The sequence below is a fragment of the Corvus moneduloides genome, chromosome 1, assembly GCF_009650955.1.
Source record: "Corvus moneduloides isolate bCorMon1 chromosome 1, bCorMon1.pri, whole genome shotgun sequence".
Classification (NCBI taxonomy): domain Eukaryota; kingdom Metazoa; phylum Chordata; class Aves; order Passeriformes; family Corvidae; genus Corvus; species Corvus moneduloides.
Window position 1 is genome coordinate 21856817 of NC_045476.1, and position 22239 is coordinate 21879055.

The 22239-nt window shown below is 37.0% G+C and overlaps 1 protein-coding gene across 2 annotated transcripts in view; it reads right to left on the bottom strand.

Annotated features, from left to right (window-relative positions):
- The window catches only part of PLXDC2 (plexin domain containing 2), a 262841-nt gene that overhangs the window by 37213 nt on the left and 203389 nt on the right, over positions 1–22239 (bottom strand). For both annotated transcript variants that reach the window (XM_032101667.1, XM_032101658.1), the window contains exons 8-9: positions 20555–20650; positions 19560–19641 (exon numbers count right to left, since the gene is read on the bottom strand). In XM_032101667.1, coding sequence (XP_031957558.1) covers positions 19560–19641; positions 20555–20650 — 178 coding nt within the window. The remainder of the gene's footprint in view (positions 1–19559; positions 19642–20554; positions 20651–22239) is intronic.

The following is a 22239-nucleotide window of genomic DNA, read 5'->3' on the forward strand; positions in this document are numbered from 1 at the left end:
TTCTGAGTAGAATCTACAAAGTTTTTGAGAAAAGATTTTGAGAAAAATGTTCATTCTCTTCTTATACCTGCATTGATCCCATTTTGCCATTTGCAATATTACTGACAGAAATAGGCCAACACTAAAAGGTGTAATTTTTCACATACTCTATAGCAACTAGCTTCTCCAAAAAGCTATGGCAGTTAAGAAGAGAAATGTCCAAACCAGAAGAGTATTTCAGAGAAATACAGGTATCTCCTTCCCAATGCATGAGGCCTCTAACACAGGAAGGACACCAACCTGCTGGAGCGAGTCCAGAGGAGGGCTGCAAAGATGATCACAGGGCTGGAGCACCTCTCTTATGAAGACAAGCTGAGAGAGTTGGGGTTGTTCAGCCTGGAGAACAGAAGGCTCCAGGAAAGCCCTATACAGACTTTCCACACTTAAAGGTAGCTTATAAGAAAAATGGAGAGAGACCTTTTAGCAAAGCCTGTAGTGACAGGACACAGGGAAATGGTTTTAAATTGAAAGAGAATAGATTAATATTGGCTATGAGGAAGAAGTTTTTTACAGTGATGCTGGTAAGTGACTAGAATAGACTGTCAAGAGAAGTTGTGAATGTTCCATCATTGGAAGTGTTCAAGGTCTGGTTGGACAAGGCTTTGTGCAACATTGCATCTACTGGAAGATGTTCCTGCCCCTGTCAGTGGGGCTGCACTGAGTAATCTTTAAAGGTTCCTTCCAACCCAAATCATTCTGTGAATACAGACCCCTGGAAAAGTGTTTTCTTCTTGAAGTGTGAGTGAATCAGTGCTGTTCTGGGAGCTCAGTGCTTCTTCTCTTCTCTGTGGTGTTCTGTCTCCATGAATGTTTGAAAGAACAAGGAAAAACCTAACTAAGCAGAAAGAAATGATGACATGGCATTCCAGGTATGAATAGAACTTTTTTTTCAGTCTCCACTACTTTCCTCTAAAATGTGAAGAGCTTCATTAGCAACTTCTGTGCTCATCTCAAAGGAGGACTGGACTGATTTTCAGATATACTGAATACTCATAAATCCATTACATTTTATTCATACTGCTGTGGCTAAAATCTAATGGGTTTGAGGATATGCAGTACACCAGGAAACCCAGCCAAATATTTACACATGAAATCAAGCTACTCCATAAATTCCTCCACTTGAGGCAGTTACTGCAGTTACATATCTATGCTAATTCAAACCCAATGTACTTAGAGCTAGTAGGGATTAACAAACCTAGATTTTATCTTATATCTAAATGGTGTCAAATTTAAGGCTCCAAAGATTAAATGAATGAAAATGTATCCCAGGTGCACTCATTTACAGTTCTTAAGTCTTTTCTTACAAACTAATGAATTACAAGGGTGAGTAACATTTCTAGGGTTAATTTTTTTTCACTAGGAATTAGCCAACCACCAAAAATTGAATGCAACACGGACTTGGAATGGCTCTTTCAAACATGTGAGGCAGTCTTGAGAAGATTCTGACTTAAAAAACATACATTAAACCCTGGGCACTGTTTATGTAATGTTTTCCACTGATGCATAGTAAGTCCAAACAATGTTATCAGAAAGCACCTTTATCAGGAATGAGATAATCTCCTGGCAAACCTATTTGTGAACTTCCTTTGAGGAATATATCACTTGATGTCAGCCATAGCAGCTACTATTGCTGCCTTGATGAGTTAGAATTCTGGATACTGTCATTTCAGTGCAGCACCCGCTTTACTGACTGCATTTTAAAGACCCTCATTTAGTAGTGTGGTGATAATTCCCTGTTGCCTTTAAAACATTGGAGCAGATTTGATTTGCTGTGCTGTTTATGCCATCTGTCAACATGGATATTTCATAACAACTTCATTTTCAAGTGATGACCGAACTCAGCCCCTAGGAAAGCGATAATAAATATGTTCTAGGAAATGAAAATTGGGATATTCATGAAATGCAAGGAATTTCAGGATTTATGTGGAACTCTGGAATACTGGTTCAGGGAGGAAAGGGAGAATTAATGTCTCTGCATGTATAGCAATGAAGATTTGGCATAACTAATGCAGCTGAGTAACAGGAAAGCTGTCAGAATCCTTTCAATGAACTGTATATAGCCAGAAAGGAGCTGGAGATGTCATCCTATCTAGCAAATGCCATTTACCTGTATTTGGCAGAGAATACTTAAACAACAAGAAATGTCCATTCAGTGCATGACATGAAATGCTTCACTCCTTTTCTTGAAGAGAGTTCAATGATTGATGATAATGATGATGATGATAATGATAATAGTAATAATAATAATAATATAACCTGTGTACAGAAAATTCATCAACGTTTGACCTGTAAAACCTAGAAACATAATGGAAAATTATTGGGAAGGAAAGGGGCAAAGTCTGTATGGAAAAATCTTTTCACCAGGTTGAGATGGAGTAGGACAATCAAGAGCATTGAAATGCACAGCACATCCTTTAAACCAATAACTTCCTAGTCATTTTGGCTCTATAAAAGCATGTAAAGAATGGATTTTTTGGAAATGAAAGGCATTCCAGAAATTTGAAATGATTTTGTAAATACCATGTAATGATTTAGCTCAGTTAAAAGGTTTATTAACTCAGCTAAATAAAAGGTTAATCTGGAAAATTAAATAGAAAATTGAACAGGCAGAACTCTTTTCTGACTTCAACCATTAAGGAAGGACCATCACATTATGAAAAGATTAAGACAGTTGCTAGGAAGTTTGAATCACTAAAAAAAGAATTAGAACATTTTAAAGTAGAATTTCTTTCCAAGGTGAGATAGGAAGTAAAAAAATAAATATAAAAATATATATAATATTTTAAAAAAAAAGGAATTTTGTATCTGTCCAACTGAAAAATACTTCTAATCGTAGTGATTTTTGGAGGCAAAAATGTTTATCTTTGTGCTTGGTCTGGTTTTGCCTCCCTTTATCACAGAACAGGCTCCAATTTGGTTCCTTCATCCTTCAAATATCACTTGTCCCACTGTACTTTCTGGAGAAAGACTGAATTTTCCTTCCTTTGTTATTTTCCACTTTCAAATGCAGAACTTTATCACAGCTCGAAATGCTTATGAAGTTCATGTGAAGTGTCACTGTGAGTGACGCTGGCATGCATTTGTAAGGTATTTGAAGGGTATTTGTGCTTATCACCTAGCTCAATACACCTAACCATATATCTGAATTCAAGCATAAATGTATTCTCTGCATTTATCCTTTACTTAAACATTGCTTAATTAAACTGTATTTCAGGATAGGATGACAATTTGATTAGTCAGAAGAGGATTTGTTCCCACCTTGCTCTTGTAAAGTAAAAATAGCTGACTTAGCTGAATACAAGGATTTTAAACTAAAACCAGCCTATACTATTTTAATATTTATGAAAAATTTGAATGTTATGAAGGCATAGTTAATAGTTGATGCAACACTGAATTCCACCATTGTCTTAACATTGTGTGCTGCTCAAAATTTAAACCATTCAGGTAATGATAAGGATGATCAGAGTGGCACGAAGTTCAGTAGTCAATCTTCAGCCTGACAGTGGTTCCACAATTTTATGGGATGGAAAGTTTGGAAAAATATAGCTACATGTTCTGTAAAATACTCCCGAAACATCAAGTAAACATAGAAGTAAAAGATGTTAAAACCCAAGCTGTTATTTTATACAGAAGAAGACTGAACATGCATAAGCCTCAATATTTGTAACTCTGACACAACATTTGAATAGGCAGTAGGAAATAAAGACTCCCATAGGAAATTCTTTCTGTTGAAAGAGGCTAAGAATAAAAGTGGGATAAAAGACATAAATTTTATTTCCAATTCCACTAGAAAGAAAAAGAACAAATTCTGTTTAAAGTGAGACTTGGCAGAGTTCTGATTAAAGAAGAATAGGAGGATATTTTCTATAAACTTAACGTCAGTTACAACAATAAAGGAAACATGCTGAAAAGCAGATAAAGAATAAAAAATATGCTTTTGTTAAAGGCTCTGCTTTGAATAGTTAGAAGGAAAAAGACAGTGTAAGAGGAGGACCATAGAGTTAAATTTAGGAGATTATGGTATCAGAATTTCCAACCGAATCAGCAGAAATTTATATCAAATGTGTTCTCTGGGCAGGAGCCACACTGAGATCAGTCCGTGATACTAGATTATGGCCTCTGCTGTTTTGACTTTGTGAATTTGTACCTGCACAAAGTGGGTATAAATAGCTAATAGCAACAGAAGTTAGCAGAGAATTCTGATCTGTTGGCATTGCTACAGGCTTTGCACACATGTAATTTCTCAGGGTTTGAGGCAAAGAGATCTGAAGTACTACTGGATGTTCTTTACATTCTGGTTATTGATCTTAACTAGCCCAATTTAGCCCTTCTTTCTAACATGATTGTCTGAACTATTTTCTATCTTTGAATATTCAGCTGACACTGACAGTCTCAGAAGTACAATTAGTGTTGCATACCCACTGATTTTGTCTCATTTTTAAAATAAAAGTATGATGGTTGCCTTTGGAGAAAATATTTCTTTTTCCACTTTAGAGATAAGGAAACAGAACATAGGAGACATGAAATGATCAGCTGAGATAACACAGAATTTGTAACAGAACCTATAATTAAGCCCAGATTTTCTGTAAACCAGATGAGCATGCACTATTTCACAGCTTCTGTGTTTTCAATAGTACTCACAGACATAAGAAAGGTAGAACGGGAATTAAATTGAAAAACGTCGAGTCTCGGGTGGTGTGTACGAAGGCACAGATCTCATTCACACATTGCCCATGCTCCCTTCTTCATATTTAGCTACTTTAACTGGGATTTTACTCCCTTAAAAAAATTCACACTGATAATATTAACAACTACTAGAGTATTTGTGCCAGGAAAAAAATGACCTGGTGCCTAGAGATGGTGTGAAATGGGGCTGTTCACGTTTCTGTTATCACTCATGAACCCCCAGTAATCATACTGTGTCCACCATGGCTGATTCAGTACTAGTGGGCATCAGCATCTGAGCTGCTGGAAAGAGAACTGCAGCAATGGTTTGGTTAGCCTGGGTTACTGCTCCTGCTATATCTCATTCACAACTCTAAAGAGAGTAAGAACTCAAAGGAAGAAGGAGCTATGGCAGGCAAAGGAGGCAGAGAGTGCTAAACTCTACATAATCTGATGTTTACATGCTTATAAAGGTATGTGAATTAGGGCTAAGAAAAACAGCTTCTGTTAAAACTCAATGAACTCTTCAGATAAAGAGCAAAAAATGGAAGGACATGAAACATCCTGTAACTGGTTATGTTCGAAGCAACTTCAAGTTCAGAAAGTTGTTTCCCAAATCAGTATCTTAATGTGTCTCATTTTTTATTCTAAAAGTGAGTCCAATTCTGATGTCAACATTGAGCAGGAACAGTCACCAAAACAGATTAACAAAGAATTACAGAACAGTCGGGGCTCCTCAGTTTCTTAATTGTACATATTGATATTTGTTGTGATATCCAGCAATCTTATTAATGCTTCATGACAATCCACATATTGGAAGAGTTAATAGACCTGAATAGAGGGGGAACTAAAGATGACATTTAAGGAAGAATATTGATAAAATTTCATTTATTTCCCCCAAGTTGGGAATATCTTCTACAAGGACATGTGAGAGAGTCCCCACCGTTCACATGACTGCAAAGATTGAGAAATATAAATGCTATAAAAAATCTGAGGACTATGTTGGGAAATGAAGCAGTCTGCTTTAGTAGGTTCCCCTAATCTCAGATAATCCAAAATTTATGAAGAGACATATGAATTTCAGATTTGTTTAAATAAAAATTTTTGGCGATGCTACATAGGAATATGTGTATAGTAATACATAAAATTTAAAATATGCTAAAAAAAGAGACTTTTCATTCATGGCACTTCCTTACAGAATAATATCTAGGAGGCTATGAGGCAAATATGATCTCAGTGATGATCAGTTTATATTGAGGAGTACAACCATAAGAGGTTAGCACTTCTGGAAAGCAATTAAGACAATTGTGATCATTCTGTCTATACTAGGACAATAAACATGCCCAGAAATGTTCTTTGGCACTGAAGACTGCTGGCACACAATGGCCTGTGCCTGAACAAGCAAAGTCTCTCAGCCTTGAAAAGAAGGAGGTTGCACATAAATAGCCGGCTTCCAACAGTCCAATTCCTGCACCATGCCTGGGAACTGTTCTGGACAGTGCTCCTGGGCATGGACTGACATCACACCAGGAAACATCACAACTGTTTTAATGGCACATCCAATTGTTTTACAATGCCCAGGAAGCTTCCCAGGCTGTTTATAATTTGCAATACTATGAGAAAAGATATTTTGTATGAGAGGATGAACTATGCTTGTACAAGTGACAAGGGCTGCCATTCTGCATTATATTTCAATGAAACCTGAAAAAGAAAATTTGATAAAGTGCAAAAACTTTCCATTAAAAAATCTTGTTTGATTTCATTAAAAATCACTTGACGTATCTTATTTATTTATTTATCCTTGTTTTATTTATTTCCCTTGTTAGGAGAACAAAGGAAATTAAGAGTGATCATAAAAAAATTGGTGAAAGATAGATTTCTCCATAGCAATGAAGTGGGTTGGATGCTTATATGAAAGGAAAAAAATCTAATACTTCCAAAAAAGGAGATTAACATTCATCCTAAAAATTATCCTAGAGTCAGGTGTGATAATCTGGGCTGCCTGTCTCCACAGATGTGTCCTAAATTTTGATGCTCCTGAAATGTTTTGTTCTCAGTCTCTGTTGTTTCACTTTTTTTTTTTTTTTTTTTTAATCTAGGCCACCAATTTAGGCTGCAATGGGTAGGTGGTATCTAGCTTCTGAAATATAGTCTCATGAACACTCAAATGTTTGATAAAAGGTATCCAGCAACTAATTTCTTGGAACATACCATTCTCTGGTAATCAAGGAAGGAGTTTGGAACTATAAATTAAATTCATCTCAGACATGAAAGGGAAGAAATCTAGTACCTTGTTCCTCACTAAATTATTGTACTGGGAGGATCCGTGAGAAAAAGTGCACCTACTGCACACTCATCATTTTTACTAATCCATTTATAAACCTTTTCTGTAACTGAACTTACATGAAAAATCATCCTAAAGTCATAAACCTTGGGTTGGCCAAATTTGTGCATTTTCTAATACATCATTTTTGGGACAGAAAGAAATGTCCAAGTTGTTCATCTGCTGTAAGCAGATTGATTTATTTCAGTCCATTGGAAGAGAAGATAAGATATAATGCAAAATAGTAGTGGCACTGCTCTACGTACAGCAATGCATAAAAGCATTGCAAAATGAGCAATGATGGATAATGGAACTAACCTGTTACAGTACTGTCCTATCCTTTTTTGATTACAAATTCATTTAGGACTAGAAAAACTAATTAATTTCATCAGGAGCAGCTTATATATTTGTCTCAGAAACTACTGTTGTAGGGCCTAACAGCTCTTGAGAAACTAAGAAACTACTTGTGTTGGGATTTTTTTTTCCCTTTAACTTTCATATTGGAACTTTGAAGGTTTTTTTTTCTCTCCAAAGTCAAAACATATATCCTGCCATATTTGGTTTGAGTAGTGACCATGAACTATTTTAGAATCCACTGTTTTCATTAGTGGAAGACAGTCAGCTCACTTATGACTCTTCCAGTAGCACAGGAATAGCAGATAGCATAAAATAGCATAAAGAACTATACATGATAGTCAAGAGAGGGAGAACTGGATAAAAATATCAGTAGCTTATCAAATAAAGATAACACTTGCAAATTAATGTTAGTTAGGTTAAGGAAAATGTAGCAAATTTCAGAGGTGTGAAAAAGATATAATTAGGGACTTTACCCACACAAGAAATGTAAGAAACAGCCTGAGTGTCAAGAAGATAAGCTAAGTAGAGTAGAAACTATGCTGTAGACATGATGATAAATTTAAATCTCATTTTTTTTGTTACAATATGTTATAGTCAGATAACCAATGAGAAGTTTGAGACCCTGACTGCGTTCCCCTCTCTGTGAACATGGGTTCATACAGCAGTGGTTCCTACCTGCAGATGTCAAAACCTTCTTGAAGCTCTTTGAATTCAGGTAAAGCAGGTACAGTTTTTGCCTTATGTGGTAACTTCCCCCTCAGTACTTTTTAAGCAGTCTTGTGTTTAAGTAACAACCCTAGTTTTTCTATTTTTTATAATTTGTATTCTGTATTCATCTATTCATCATCTACCTGTACTTCACATTTCATGTATTATAAAAATTATCATCCTAACCACTTTGCATTACAATTTATTTAATGCAGCATTGTTAAGTCTGTTTTATTTGAAATTTGAATGTGCCTTGCATTCTTTGTAATATACAATTAAAGCCCAATACTTATGGTAGATGACCATTTGAGACATTTATTTGGGAACCAGACAGTCTATAATGTTTTGTGTAGGAACTGACAAGAGAGAGACAGCCTATAACACACAGAATGACAACTAGAAGCCTGAGTCAAGTTTCTTAAAATGTCTAGGATATGTATAAATTGCATCATAAGGCATCTGTGGAACCCTTTCATGGGTGAGTGTCACCTTTCACCAATCAAATAGGAATTTGCATGAATTTAAACTTAGCTATCAATGTAAGAAATGTAAGAAATGTAAGAGGAAAATGAAACCAACCGAAAAGAATTTTGGGCTGCAATGTGACTGAATGTGGAATAGTTCGGTCAAAAAACCCCCAAAATTTAATCCCAGAGTAAATACCTCTCTAACAGAGCATGGCAATACCCAGTGGAATGGCTATCACACTCAGGATAAACAATCAATGAGGAATTAAGTCTGTATTCAGCACTCTTGTGATTTGAAAGATTTATGATTGGTACAGAAATTGCAATTCTAGATATAAATGGTTCATCAAAGACTGAGGAGGGCTTTCTCTTATTGTTCTAATGCAATAAGGGAAGAATCAAATGTCACTCGAATATAAAAGAATTGCAAAGGAAGTTTCTACAGAAAAGAATTGTACTACTACCTATTTTTCTAGTGTTTTGTCATTATGGTGTCTTAGGTGTTTTGTCATTATGGCATCTGTGAATGTGTAAACATGGAAATGAAATACAGATGTTGTCATCATTTTCCAAAATTAATCAGCAAAAGTAAGTATTCTCCAAGGTATATGTAACAGGTGGATGTGTTCTACCCCTCTTCTCAATGGGATTTAAGTGCTTAACTGTCCTCTGTGTCTTTGATAACTACTTCCTGCATTTATAACAAAACACCTTAGGAATGTTATGTATTTATGTTATATATTTAATAGTAGATGTACATGGAACAGACTTTACATTAAGGTCTTAGAACAGTCCAGGCAGTGGCCCTTTCTCTATTAACTGTGATACCTATGTCTTGTCCAAGCTGTGTTGCAAAACTGGGTATCACAGAAACCTGCAGAGTGGATAATGAACAGAGTCTCTAAGCTCCAGGAGACACAGTAAAAACTCAGGCAAAGGATGTTACTGTAAACATCTAGCTAGTGAAACCAATCTCAAATTTTGAAAGGCAAATGATATTGTAAGAAACAGAGATATACAATATTAATACTGTGAGTGAGGTGTCTTAAATTAATGACAGTGTTTACACCTAGGTAAAGAATCCTCAAATTGCTTCCCCATCTTCAGGTCCAGGATTTCATAGAAAATATTTAACAGAAAGACTAGGATTTCAGAGTAATAAGAATTTTAGCAATCTTCCACTTATTTTCTAGAAAGAATTTAAAATTTCTACAACTCAGCCATGAACTTCTTAAAAATCTGCATTAGTTATGAGCATAACTGCTGTCCTCATGCTGTTCTGAGTTATTCAGGAAAACAAAGCAAGGTATGCATATGTATGACTAATGCTGCAGCTGCTAGAAAACTGGCTAGTTTCTGTATGAAAGCAGGATTCAAATTCAACCCGTTAGATATCAAATCTATTAATGTTAGGATCAGGATGATTGTATGGAGCTGCTGAGAACATCAGTGAGTTCTGTGAAAACACTGCAGAAAAATGTGGGGAGAAAAGAAACTTGGGGAATGAATGGTCTGGTCTAGCACTGACTTGTACTAAGCCCCTGAGAACCAGTGCATGTTCACTGGGTTTCTGCTCAGAGACTGAGATTTTTAGGTTTATTAGTATTAATCATAGGAATTATTCCAGACGTTCTGTGCTCAGAGGAATTACAGAAATTCCACAATAATTCGACCAACTCCAGCTACTACAAATTCCACAAATGTACCAAAAATGTAGAAAGCCTATTAATCTGCTGTTTATCCATGTGAGATTCTCAGTGAATTGCAAATTCCTCTGGCTGCAAGCTAACTTTCAATAAAAACATGTTGTGAGCTCAGGATCATCTGCATTCCTTAACAGTACTTTTCAATGTACTGTTATGTACATTTTACTGATATGTACATATTTACCATTATTTTTAAGTGTACCTACAGAGTCACTGAAGTGACACTCTCTTCTAAATGGAACAGCCATCCCACTTGAGAATATCTATTATTATGATCTTGTGAGGCTTTTTTCATCAAACAATACCATCACTGAGCTCATTCTGGTTTGAGAAAATGCTTTGTTCTTTAAACATTTTTGTGCCACTGTCTTTTTTTTCTTTGGTCCCATCAGGCTTGCCTTGCATACAAAATTCTTAATTATTGAATGCTAATTTCCTAACAGTTTCTTACAGTGCATGAGGGCAAATTAGCTTGTCAAATTAAGAGCAAGCACCTTGGAAAGTATTTGAAGAAGTTGGGTGTGGAGCAATTTTCTGCTCAATAAGGTATAGATCTACTTATTGTATTGTTGCTATCAGTAATGTATTAGGGCTGACAAATTTACACATTAATTCTTGATACATCAAGATCAATTGCTGTCTCAATACAACTTTTAAAATAAAAGAAAAATATGTTGCATTTTAGAGCAAACTCTGGCAAAGGGCCATACTTTCTGATTCTCAGGTCTGCAATACGATTGCTTCATAATTGGAAGAGAAACTGTATACAGGTTAGAAAACAAGTACTGCCATTACTTTTCATTTATCACAGTGTAAATGTGACCTAATTCAACAATCTGATTAATACCCAAGTGTTAGGACTCAGCTATATTTTCATGTAAAACCACTCCTGCCGAAAGAACTGCTGTAGTGGCATACAAACTCCAGAACCTGGGCACACTTCTTTTGCTTTGTCTGAAGCAGGGGTATGACCAGCAAATTCATGAAGTAAAACACATTGATAGAATGGAATATATTTAACAGAATACACTATATTTTAAACCTCAAGTCCTTCCAAAGCATCTAAAATGAGATTTTCCTTGTAATTTGTATATGAAACCATTACACTGATTGGATTATATATGCTCCCTCTGGTGGTTTACTTAATCCATAGAAATGCCTCTTATTTTTAGTTTGTATTTCAATGGCTAAGATACTGTGGCCAATTTTGTAATAACAGCTCACTACCGTCAGTTAAATAGAGTTTGGATAAAAAAAGCCTGAGTATAAATCAGCAAGTCTTCCTTCCATCTCTTAATTTGCCATTCAACTATGAAATATTCCTAAAGCAATCAAGAAAAACCCCAAAACCTTAAAACCTCAAATAGTTAAAATGAGGAAGTATTTAAAAGTGAGCATTTTGAACCAACCTTGAGGCCTTATGATGGAGTGATAAAATCAGTTGGACAAGGGAAGGTCAATGGATGTCGCCTATCTGGAATTCTGTAAGGCCTCTGACACAGTGCCCCACAACATCCCTCTCCAAATTGGAGAGATACAGATTTGGTGGTTGGATGATGGAGTGGATGAGGAATTGGTGAGATGTTTGCATCTAGAAAAACGTGATCAAAGGATCAATGCCCCGATGGAGACTGGTGACAAGAGACCCCTCAGGGGTCTGTACTGGGACCAGTGCTGCTTAATATCTTCATCAATGACACACAATCAGTTTGAGTGCACCCTCAGTGAGTTTGCAGATGACACCAAGCTGAGTGACGTGGTTTGCCTTCCCCTGCTCTCCAGTGAAATCTACAAGCCTCGCTGTGGTGTAAGCTATCCAATAAAAGCTGAAGAACATGTAGATATCAAACAATAAGCTGTGTGTTTCTTATTTGGATTTAATATTTTTTTTTGTAAATCCAGAGACTTCTGTAGTCAGATAGAATAGTAATTATTTTTCTGCTTTTTTTGTAATTCTGTATAGAAGGTGCTTTGCTCAGCTGATAAATATTTTAGATTACATAAGACTGTTACTTATACTACAACATTTGAGTCAACACTCTTTTAATGAAAACAGGTCTTGTCAATTGGGATATACAGACCAAAAAAACAAAAAACCTAATCCTTTTCCTCTTCCTGATATTAAAAATTTCCAGGCATAAACTCACCTTTGAAAGTTAACTAAGCATGTTTCCAATTTCCTTCTAAAGGAAGAATGAACAAACAAGACATTTCAAACTTGTTCAGAAGTTCAGAAAACAAGTAATAGACATTCTTTTTTTATCTCAATTACCGTAAGGGCACTATGGAACACTGTCATTTTGTATTTGAACTGTAATATGTTTTCTTAACTGCAGGTGCCTAAAGAGTCTCCTTTCTCTGCTTTCCAGCTAATCAGCATGGAATGCAAAACAACTTTTCTTTATTACCTGCTTAGAGGGGAATAGTGATTATCATAATAAAAGATTAGAAGTATCAAGCCTTAAATCACATTATTGCTACTATTCCCAGACACATTTCTGATTTTTCACTTTGCACAGAATACATTCCATAAACCCCAGCCATAACCTTTTCATTTACACAACTAGCGCTATTGTTGGCACACAGGATTAAGCATTGAAGTAAAATGCATCACAAATGGGATTCTTTCATTATTTTTAGCTCAGGATTGCTTTAAGAGTAGAAGAAGCTTTGGGAGCTGTGCATAGACACAAGGGCAGTATGACTGCCTAAAGTGCATGGAGTGTCCTGGCTCATCACTGCACTCAGAAAGTCCTGGAATTTTTACAGCCTCTTTCAGGACATTTTTCAAACTGGGGGTTTGCACTCTATGGGTCAATGCCATAAATGGGTATGATTTCAAACCACATTATTCAATGTATACTCTGGAAAACAAAGACTCTTAAGAATAAGAGTGCAAAATCTCACTTTTCAGACCCAGGAAAGTCCCCAGCAGGGCTGCCTGGAGAGCAGTGCCAGGTGCTAATTCTGTCTCCAGGCAGCCAGCGACTGAGGATAGTTGTGGATACTAAAAAGCTAGGAGCAGAGGAATTTTCCAGCTGCTGCACCATCCTGTGAAGTTTTTCCTTTCTCATGCAAGCCTAGCTGAGATGTGGTTTGAGGTTTTTGTAAATCAAGGCTTTATCTCACAGGTGCAAACTTGCTTTCCAACTCTTTTTCTGGTACATTGGGGAAAATATTTTGAATGAGTGTTGTGGAACCTCCACCTATCATTCTAGAGGGTGGTTGATCAAGGGACCAATTGTATCATGCTCTCTTGCAGACCAAGTTATATAACCCAGCTTGTAATTAATAAAATAATTCCATTTCTCCTTGGACTTGTGTCGTGATTCTTGCCGTTTCTTGGTACAACAGCGACAGATAGTGGAGCTAGTCTGAGCTGGAGTCATGCAAGGAAGTTTCAGTGCTCAAGCTTACACACCTCCACATCTAATAGGCCATTCTTCAGGGGTGCCTTGTTTTCAGAGGACCCATGTTCACTTATCTCCTGTGCCTCTAGGGGTTCTCTGACCACTGACAGACTGTTGTGTCAAGGCAATGTCACCCTTACTGGGTGACAGTAGGTCATGGGGCTTCCACGGCAGATTTCACTGCTGAGTCATGCTTAGACTCATCTGAAGATCTTTCCTCGTACAAAGTGTTGGATACTCAGAGATTTTTTGGTCCTAGATACTTAAGTCCAGAATTTGGTAAAAAGCTCCTTTTAGTACTGCTCTCCTATTCTGTATAACTTCCCTTGAAAACCTAAGTGAGTCTGCCAGCAAAGCATCCTTGTGGATCCAGCTGTTAGGCTTTTGGGTGCCCTTGGCATAAGGCAGACAGTTTTGAGGATTAAAAATCTGAATATATGTACCAACAGTGACAGCTGAGTAAAGCTATCATCTAAACTGTTTACAGCTCCTGTCCTTAGTACTCCTGCCCTGGAGTACCAGTACTCCAGTTCCTTATCTTCAGCGTGGGGGTGATGGTACCACACCAAACCTGACTGATGTTGCAGGTATTGGGAGTTGCTTTTATCCTGTATTGAAGAAGTGAAGCATGAAACATTCAAAGCCTGAGTCTCCAGCATGCACAGATTGCAAGAATGTGCTCGTTGCTTATTTCTGAACACACCGAAATATCAGTTTCATTTCACTGCCCAAATCTGAGACTTTCCTGAAGTTTAACAAAATAAAAACATCAATATCTAGGGAATCTTTATTTGTTGGACAAACAACTTCAAATATTTTTAAGGGAACTCAGTATTTCAGTATATGCAAGCAAGTTTTACAAACTGAAGCATTAAAATAATACCAAGGTTGTCTTAAAGCTTCCAAAAACTTTCCCAGAAAATGACATCTCCAATGTGCAGGCTAAATCAAGTGCCTAGAGTATATAAACATTTTCAGATGCATAAGTAGACGGTATAAAAAAAAATCTAACATGAATTAATTCTCCCACTTTTTACATGTCAGGAAGTCAGAGATAATGAAGGGCAAATGAACCAAGTTTCAGCCACAGGAGACCACCATGGGGCAGACACTAAAGTGTTTCAGGCATTTTATAGACACGGATACCTGTGTTGGAGAAAGTTAGAATACCATCTTAGTTTATTTATAGTTAATCTCCTTTTGAACAGTTTTACTTATGAAACAGTTCTGAAATATATGTAGTTCCAAAAGAAAGTAGCTCCTGGGGGATCCTCCATCTGCTGATGTGAAAGGAAAATGATGTGATGTGCCTTTGCTTCAGTCATGATAAAGTTGTGTGACACACATCATATTGGATTTCAGAGTGGATAGTTTGATGACCCATTATGAAAGAGCTAATGGTGATTTAAGCTTGTAGAGAGTGCAGGAACAGAGGATTCAGCCCTCAGTCACATACAAAATGAATCTGCCTCTCCAGCCATTGCAGAGCTTGCATGGCAGCTGGACTAAAGTTACAGGTAGGAAACAGCCCACTGTTGCAGGATAAAGCTGCTTTCATTCCAATAGAGATTGCCCATGTGGGGGAGTAAAGTTTTTCTGCAGTGGTCCTGCTAGTCAGTTTTTCTTGTGCAGTTAAAGGTTATACATAAAGTTTTGGGGTTTTCTTCCCCCAAAACCTGTACTTTGCTGTGTGGATGATTCCATATGTGGATTAAACCTAATGCAAGGAAAAAAATCACATGCAAGATGGTGTTCCTGGTAGTAATGTTTCTCTGGCTAAATGGGGTAAGAAGTTCCTGAGAAGAAAGGTTTGTAGAACTGGCACACAGTTTTGTTTCCCAGTGGATATGTGTAGGCTTGTTACTCACATGGAAGTCTATCTCCTTGAGAAGACCTCACTTTAGAGCACTGTAGGAACCCAGAGTGCTGAGAATATTTCTCTGCCTATTTTGAAGGCTTTTTACCCCCCTGAACAATATTGTTTTAACCTCCAACCTTGGAAAAAAGTGCCTACAATCAGGAAAGAAAATACAATGGTGTGAATTAGGTTATAGACTACTATGTAAGATTGTCACAGGATGAAAAATTTAGAGGTTTTGGGCTTCTCTTTGTAGTAAATAGATAAGAGCAAAAAACATTAAAATGGAGGATTGTTGCTCTCCAAACCTTCTTCTTCTTCTTCTACTACTCCATGTTCTGTAGTAAAAATAATTAGGGATGATTGAACAAAAAATTCCGCAGTTCCTGGCCGTGTTACTGAATAATTCGTAGGAAAGTGAAAATAATATACGTTTTTAGTAACCATTGGTTAAATTATCTTTAAAAGGCTGTGTAAATCTTGATAATTGGACTTTTCTCCTGCATTCTCTGCTTTGTGTTATGCCTGGGTCACGCTAGTGACTCTGTTTCTCTGGTAAGACTTAATAAACAACTATCTGGCAGCAGTGAAACTCCAGGAAAGTCTCCGTTTATTTCTTGAACTCCTTGCAAGGACTTTTAAAACACCCTCTCCCATCAGGAGAGATTTGATTTATGGCACGGTTCAGTGTCAAGCACCAAAGTACTACTGTGGCACCACAGATGTGTGTTCCAGGCATATCTGACCCTATCACTCCTATCTGCCTATCAGTCCCCTCAGAAGCAAATAGGCAACCTCCCTCTGCAGAAATCTGAGCACTAGGTTGGTCAGGAGATTATTGATACACTGAAAACCCACCACTGACAGTTCAAAGCCTTCTTCAGGCTCTTGCAACAAAGGCTAATAGGATTCCTCACTCTGGGATTTGCCTAAAGACAAGAGAGACAGTTTTGGTTCCTCATCTCTTGGACCAGTGTGTCCAGTCAGATTTGCAACTGAGAAGCATTACTCAGGCATTGCTCCTAAGCATTCCTCCTACTTCAAAAAACCCTATGAGCACACATTTGAAAGTGGACTGTAAATATTAATTTTCTTTGTCCTCTAGGCACTTCTGAAATGTCTAAGTTAATACTCGATGGAATGCTTTGTCCTTGTTTTTTCAGGCTGATTTTACCCTACTGCAGCAGAGCAACGTATATCGTAACAGGAGATAAAAGTCTTCATTGATGTAAGGCTGGTGAGTGAAGAGCAGTGATACACAGAAAAAGCTGAAGGACTGTGAGATAGGAATTAACAACTTTCCATCCTTTATGATTTCTAACCAGACTATTAGATTTTCTTGTTGAGGAAATGCTTCTTTATTAAATGCAAAATGAACATTTTAACACAGCATTTTATTTTTGAGGGGAACAAACCCACAATGTGGTACTGAGGCAAATGATTCTGACCACTCTCCTTTGAACCAGACATTGCCAGAGGTGGTGCAGCTGCTGAGAATGGAATAAGACTTTTTATTTTGTATCTCTCTAAAATGAATATATATGCTGAGAAAGCAAGGTAAAAGAAGAGAGACACTAGACTAGAAGTATAGAGAGAGTATCCAGAACTGGTAGAAAATTTTCAAAGCTGAGAGAGAATGATTCCTCATCACAATAATCCTGCAGTGTAACCAAATAAATAATCACTTTTCACATTTTGGAAAGTAAGTTGCCTCTTTTCACAAAATATTTAACCATTTATTATTTCAGATCTCTTTCTCCATAGAGTTGAAATATTTCAGAAACAGGAGAAGAATGGCCAAGAAAGATAATGAGGCTTGTGGCAGACATCATCACCAAAGCCATGTTTCTGGAGGAAACAGCAAGGTAACAAATTAGGTGTAAAATCCTGTATAAGGTGTTCTGGGGACTGGACCACAGCCTCTGTGGTCAAATCCTTGATGAACAAAGTGAGAAAGAAATCAGTCGGATCTCAAATCTGGCCCTGCTTTGAGTGGGAGTTTAGTCTAGATGACTTTTAGAGGATCCTTCCATTCTGAGCTATTTTATGACTATACACAATTCTCCATTTGCTAAAACCTGTTGAATATTATTTTTATCTTAATAGATAAAAACTGGATGATATGACTGTTTTTAAACTACTGAAATCCCCATGTGGAAACATTCTTAGTTTCCTTTTATATATCCATCCTTTTTCTAAAGAATCCTCTCCAGTTCCTGCTTTTGCTGGTAGTCAAACAAAGTCCAAACACTGCCTGCATGAAATGACAGTCTCACTACTGTCAGTTATGGGCTAATTAATTGACAGTCTCATTACTGTCAGTTATGGGCTAATTAATAGCAATAAAACTACTCAGTCTACCTGCTGCATCATGTCAAAAGCACAACCACGCTGCAGAGTGGAGACAACTATTTCTGGGAAACAGTGCAGGACTGCCTCACAGTAGGCTCATCTTTGACCTCCACAGGAAAAAAAAAAAGCAAGGTTTTCTTCATTCAAACTTTAATTGAACAGAAATAGATTTTTCAGCAGTAAATTACACCTTGCCAGTTCTGAGGGGACAGCCACAAATTCTTCTAAACAAGCAGAAGGAAACACAGTGTGACTACATGCCTGGTTCTGCTCCTGCTAAAGGTGAAGGATAAAACTCAGTTCTCCACAGTGAATTTGTGCCTTAGTGAGCAAAACAGATTTCCCAGGAATTTCAGAACTCAGGAAATTCACGTCTTCAGGAACTACAGAGAAACACAAAGGATCTGAAGGTTTGCCTGTTCTTCGCAAGAGGTCTGGACTATACAACTGAGTTTATCCAAACAAAAATGAGAATACTGGCCACAAAGCAACAGGCCTTGCTCAAACCAAAGCCAACAGAAACTCAGTGCTACAGCATCTATCAATGGAAGGAGAATCAAACAATGCTGAAAGCAAGGAATCGGGTAAAGCAACCAAGAACTGTTCATGCGTGCTTGGGACAGTTTTCTAGAAGAATTCTTACTCTTGAAGTTTGGTATGTTTTCTATTACATGATTTCACTTAGCTCCAATTCTATTACATGATTTCACTTAGCTCCAACTGAAAAAGTTTTTGCAAGACAAATGGGGAACAGAGTTTTCAAGTGACTTACTACAGGAGTTGCAGCTTAAGAAAACATAAAGATGACCCCATTTTCCTAATCCTGTGCCATGTTTGTCAGCTATTTACCAGTTCTTCAACACGGTGTCAAATTTTTGCACTATTTTAGAATGCTAATTACCTTTTCTTGTTTCAGTATACATCGATTTCATACAAAGTGCTTCTAAACCTAATCACTAGAGCTGAAAAACACAGCAACAATAAACATCCATTATGATACTGCATTTTATTTCAGAGAACTGGCGTTAAATTCTTGCCATGAAGGTCAGTGAAGATCGGTGAGTGAAAAACTTTTTGGAAAGCTATAGCTGCAGAATTTCCATTTTGCTGGCTGTGCTTCAGCCACTCCAGTGTAAATCATTCCTGCCATGGACTTGACTGTCCTCGTCAACGTGTCACGGAGAGGCTGAGGAGACCCAACGCACCCACTAAGTATAATGACAGGTTTAAAAGGAAAATGTTAAAAGGAAAATACTCTGATTGTTTGGATGTGTTGGTCTCCCTGCTGTTAACAAGGAAGTCTTTACAGTTACATTAACACCCTGCATCTACATGTGGTTAAATTACTTTTGATGAAGCTAGTGATGTAGGGAGAAAATATGATTTTTATTATGATCTCCTTTTTCTACTTCAAAAGGATTTTAAAGGACAAAGGCTTAACTCCTGAGTCAACTGTTTTGAATATTCTTACCTAATTGTTGAAGTGAAATGTAACAACGATGTGTTGCTAGTGATCAAAACTGAGGTTTATGTTCATGTAAGTGCATATATAGAACCCAAATATAACAACTTTTAATGCTGAATAATGTGTAGGCAAATGGTTTTGGATAGCCTTTGAGCACAGATGCATAACCACACAAAAAAAGGGAAGAAAAGAAAAATTCTTTTCTCTACCTTTGGAGTTTACTGCACCAGCTGCAGTTGAAACCAATCTGGGCAGTGACACAGGGACCGCAGCTGGTAAACTGGAGACAAGCTGGAATGTAGATAAACAAACACAAATTATTACATTAGTCTCATATATATTTCACATAAAAAGCACATAAGAAGAAGACATCTTCTGATAATATATATTTAGGAACTCAACAGGTTCACACATGGCCAAAATAAGACCCTGAATCCAGCCTATTACAATGCTTTGCACAACTGCATGCACAAAAGTACATTTCATCTGTGGTATTCCATTTGTAAATGTATTCCTACTTCCACATCTGTTCATTCAGCTTCATTCCCAAATTTTTATCTCTTTTTGCTCAGTATTAAGTATTTCCTTAAACCTCTTTCTTCCCTGGCTCTACTGTTCTTTGGTGTTGCTAACAGTCAGACATAAGCAGATAATAAGACTGAAAGAAAAATGTGCAAGAACCATAACTGGATTAAAAAAAAAAAGAAAAATAGGTATTTCTACTCCTTTTATGGTAGTACAGCCGGCATTTTAAACCCTGAGATTTCTGAACAATGTAGTTTTGCCTTGGAAAAAAGAGCCAGATGAACTGCAAAATATTTGGAGTCACTTGTTTGGGGATATACCTTTGTGCTGTGATGCACAGTACACAGAAAAATTCAGGTTTGCATTGCAAGCATGAAAACTGCAGGTTTTTTTCCTTGAGGAAACCCATTTAAAGGCAATATAATCATTCTTCTGAAAAAATGATTTGGCACAAATTTCATTCAAAACCTACTGGGAGCTATATACCTATAAACTAACTTGAGATACAGGAGAATGAACTGGATAATGCATCATCCATATGGGAATCTAGGAGAGGATAAATGAATCTGTTCATGATTCCAAGTCAACAGATAAAACAAAATATTTGAAATTGTGTATGCATTGCTGGGAGGGAGATGCTTCCTAGATCTGGCTCCTGCTTATATAATGTTTTACTTACTTGGAAGAGGTATCATTTCGACAGCTGAGAGATTGGTAATCTTTGACATCTGTAGCTCCACCCTGTGGTATTCATAAATTGTTCTTCTGCGGACATCTAACAGGAAAGAAAAAAAATTCATATTTTACTATTTTCCAGTCTTTACATTGTGAAAAATACTGGATGTAATGACTGCACACTGTTCCTTAGGTGCACATATGGCAACAATTTTCCTAAAGAATATATTTTTAACTTTGAATATCACAAAATAATATGTAAAGATAGAGAATTTTTCGTTGAGAAACCCTCAGAGATGACAGAATAGGTACTTATCCTGGCAAAGAATTATGAAAATTCTGACTGTGCTCTCAAGCATCTTAGTCATTGACTTAGGCAGAAATTCTGGAGAGTATACTGTCAGACATTTTAGGGTATATTTCAAATGCTTGCTTTCCTAAGACATTTCTCAGCTTACAGACTTGAGAGAAATGCTTTATGCTCACTTTGTCAGTTCTTGCCAAGATGTGCAAACAAAACTGATTTCATTGCTTAATCAAATTTTTTAGCTACAAGATGGCTCACATCTAAATGTAATAGAATATATTTTCATATTATAACATTTTATTAAAGAAGACAAGTCTTCCTAAACAGTCACTATGCATAATCTTTACACAAGCTGACTGCATCTGAGTTTCTCAAAGCAGAAATTCAATATAGTCAATGCACTGTTCTTAAGGGCTTTGAACTCACAACCAATTGTAAGACCCAAGCACAAGATAAATGTGAAAAAAATCACATGCTACTTCCCAGAACAATATCCTATAATGTGTTCTGAAAATTCCAGATTTTATGTGTACAGCTGCAATATAGCCTGGCCAGCTTTTATATTTGCAAATTGAAAGTACAACCTACAACACCAATCTGACACAAAAATGACAAATTTCTCGTGTTTAGTTTCATAATTATGTTGGTTTTGAAGGTCTGCTAAACTAACTGAAATCAAAGTAAAATACAATCAGTGACCCCGTACAAGAATTCCAGAGAGAAATAAAGGGTTACATACAAAGGATTAACAGGTTACCCATGTCAATGGGCAGTCTGAGTCTACATGCAACACAAGAAAATGGACTTGAAGACAGTCACAAACCCAATCTATTTTGCCAGTCCTGTATGGACTAGGGCACACCTTGTTACTTGAGGAAGCAGCTTTTCTGCCCTCTCTTCTCTCAATAGCTCTCAGGGACAAGTAGGCAGTATCTTGCTTTCAGACAATAATACTTCTATTTAGCTTCAAATCAGCACCACTGCCAACCACTTCTTGTGATTTGTTCGAAGCTTCACTCTGACTTCACCCCTCCTGATAGCAGATTTCTCTTTCAGTATGAAATGAACCTATAATTGAACTAGTTTTATCTACAAATACATTGTGACCAGTTAAAAGACGGATGTGGGCAGGTGCCAAAGTTTACCCCAATAAATGCCTTAGCCAAGTCCTTCAGACCCACTGGACAGAAGGAGTTTTCATGCGCAAGCTAGTTGTGTGCTGGGGTAGGGAAAACCTCTTGCCAGCTGCGAGGGGTTTATGCTCATGGAATGGTCAGTCTCATAAAAGCCAAATCAGAGCGATGGTAAAATGTCTTTGAAATGAGCTCCTGCCAATGCTGAAGGCTGTAATTTCTTTCCACAAAAGTCTTTACTGTTCTGTC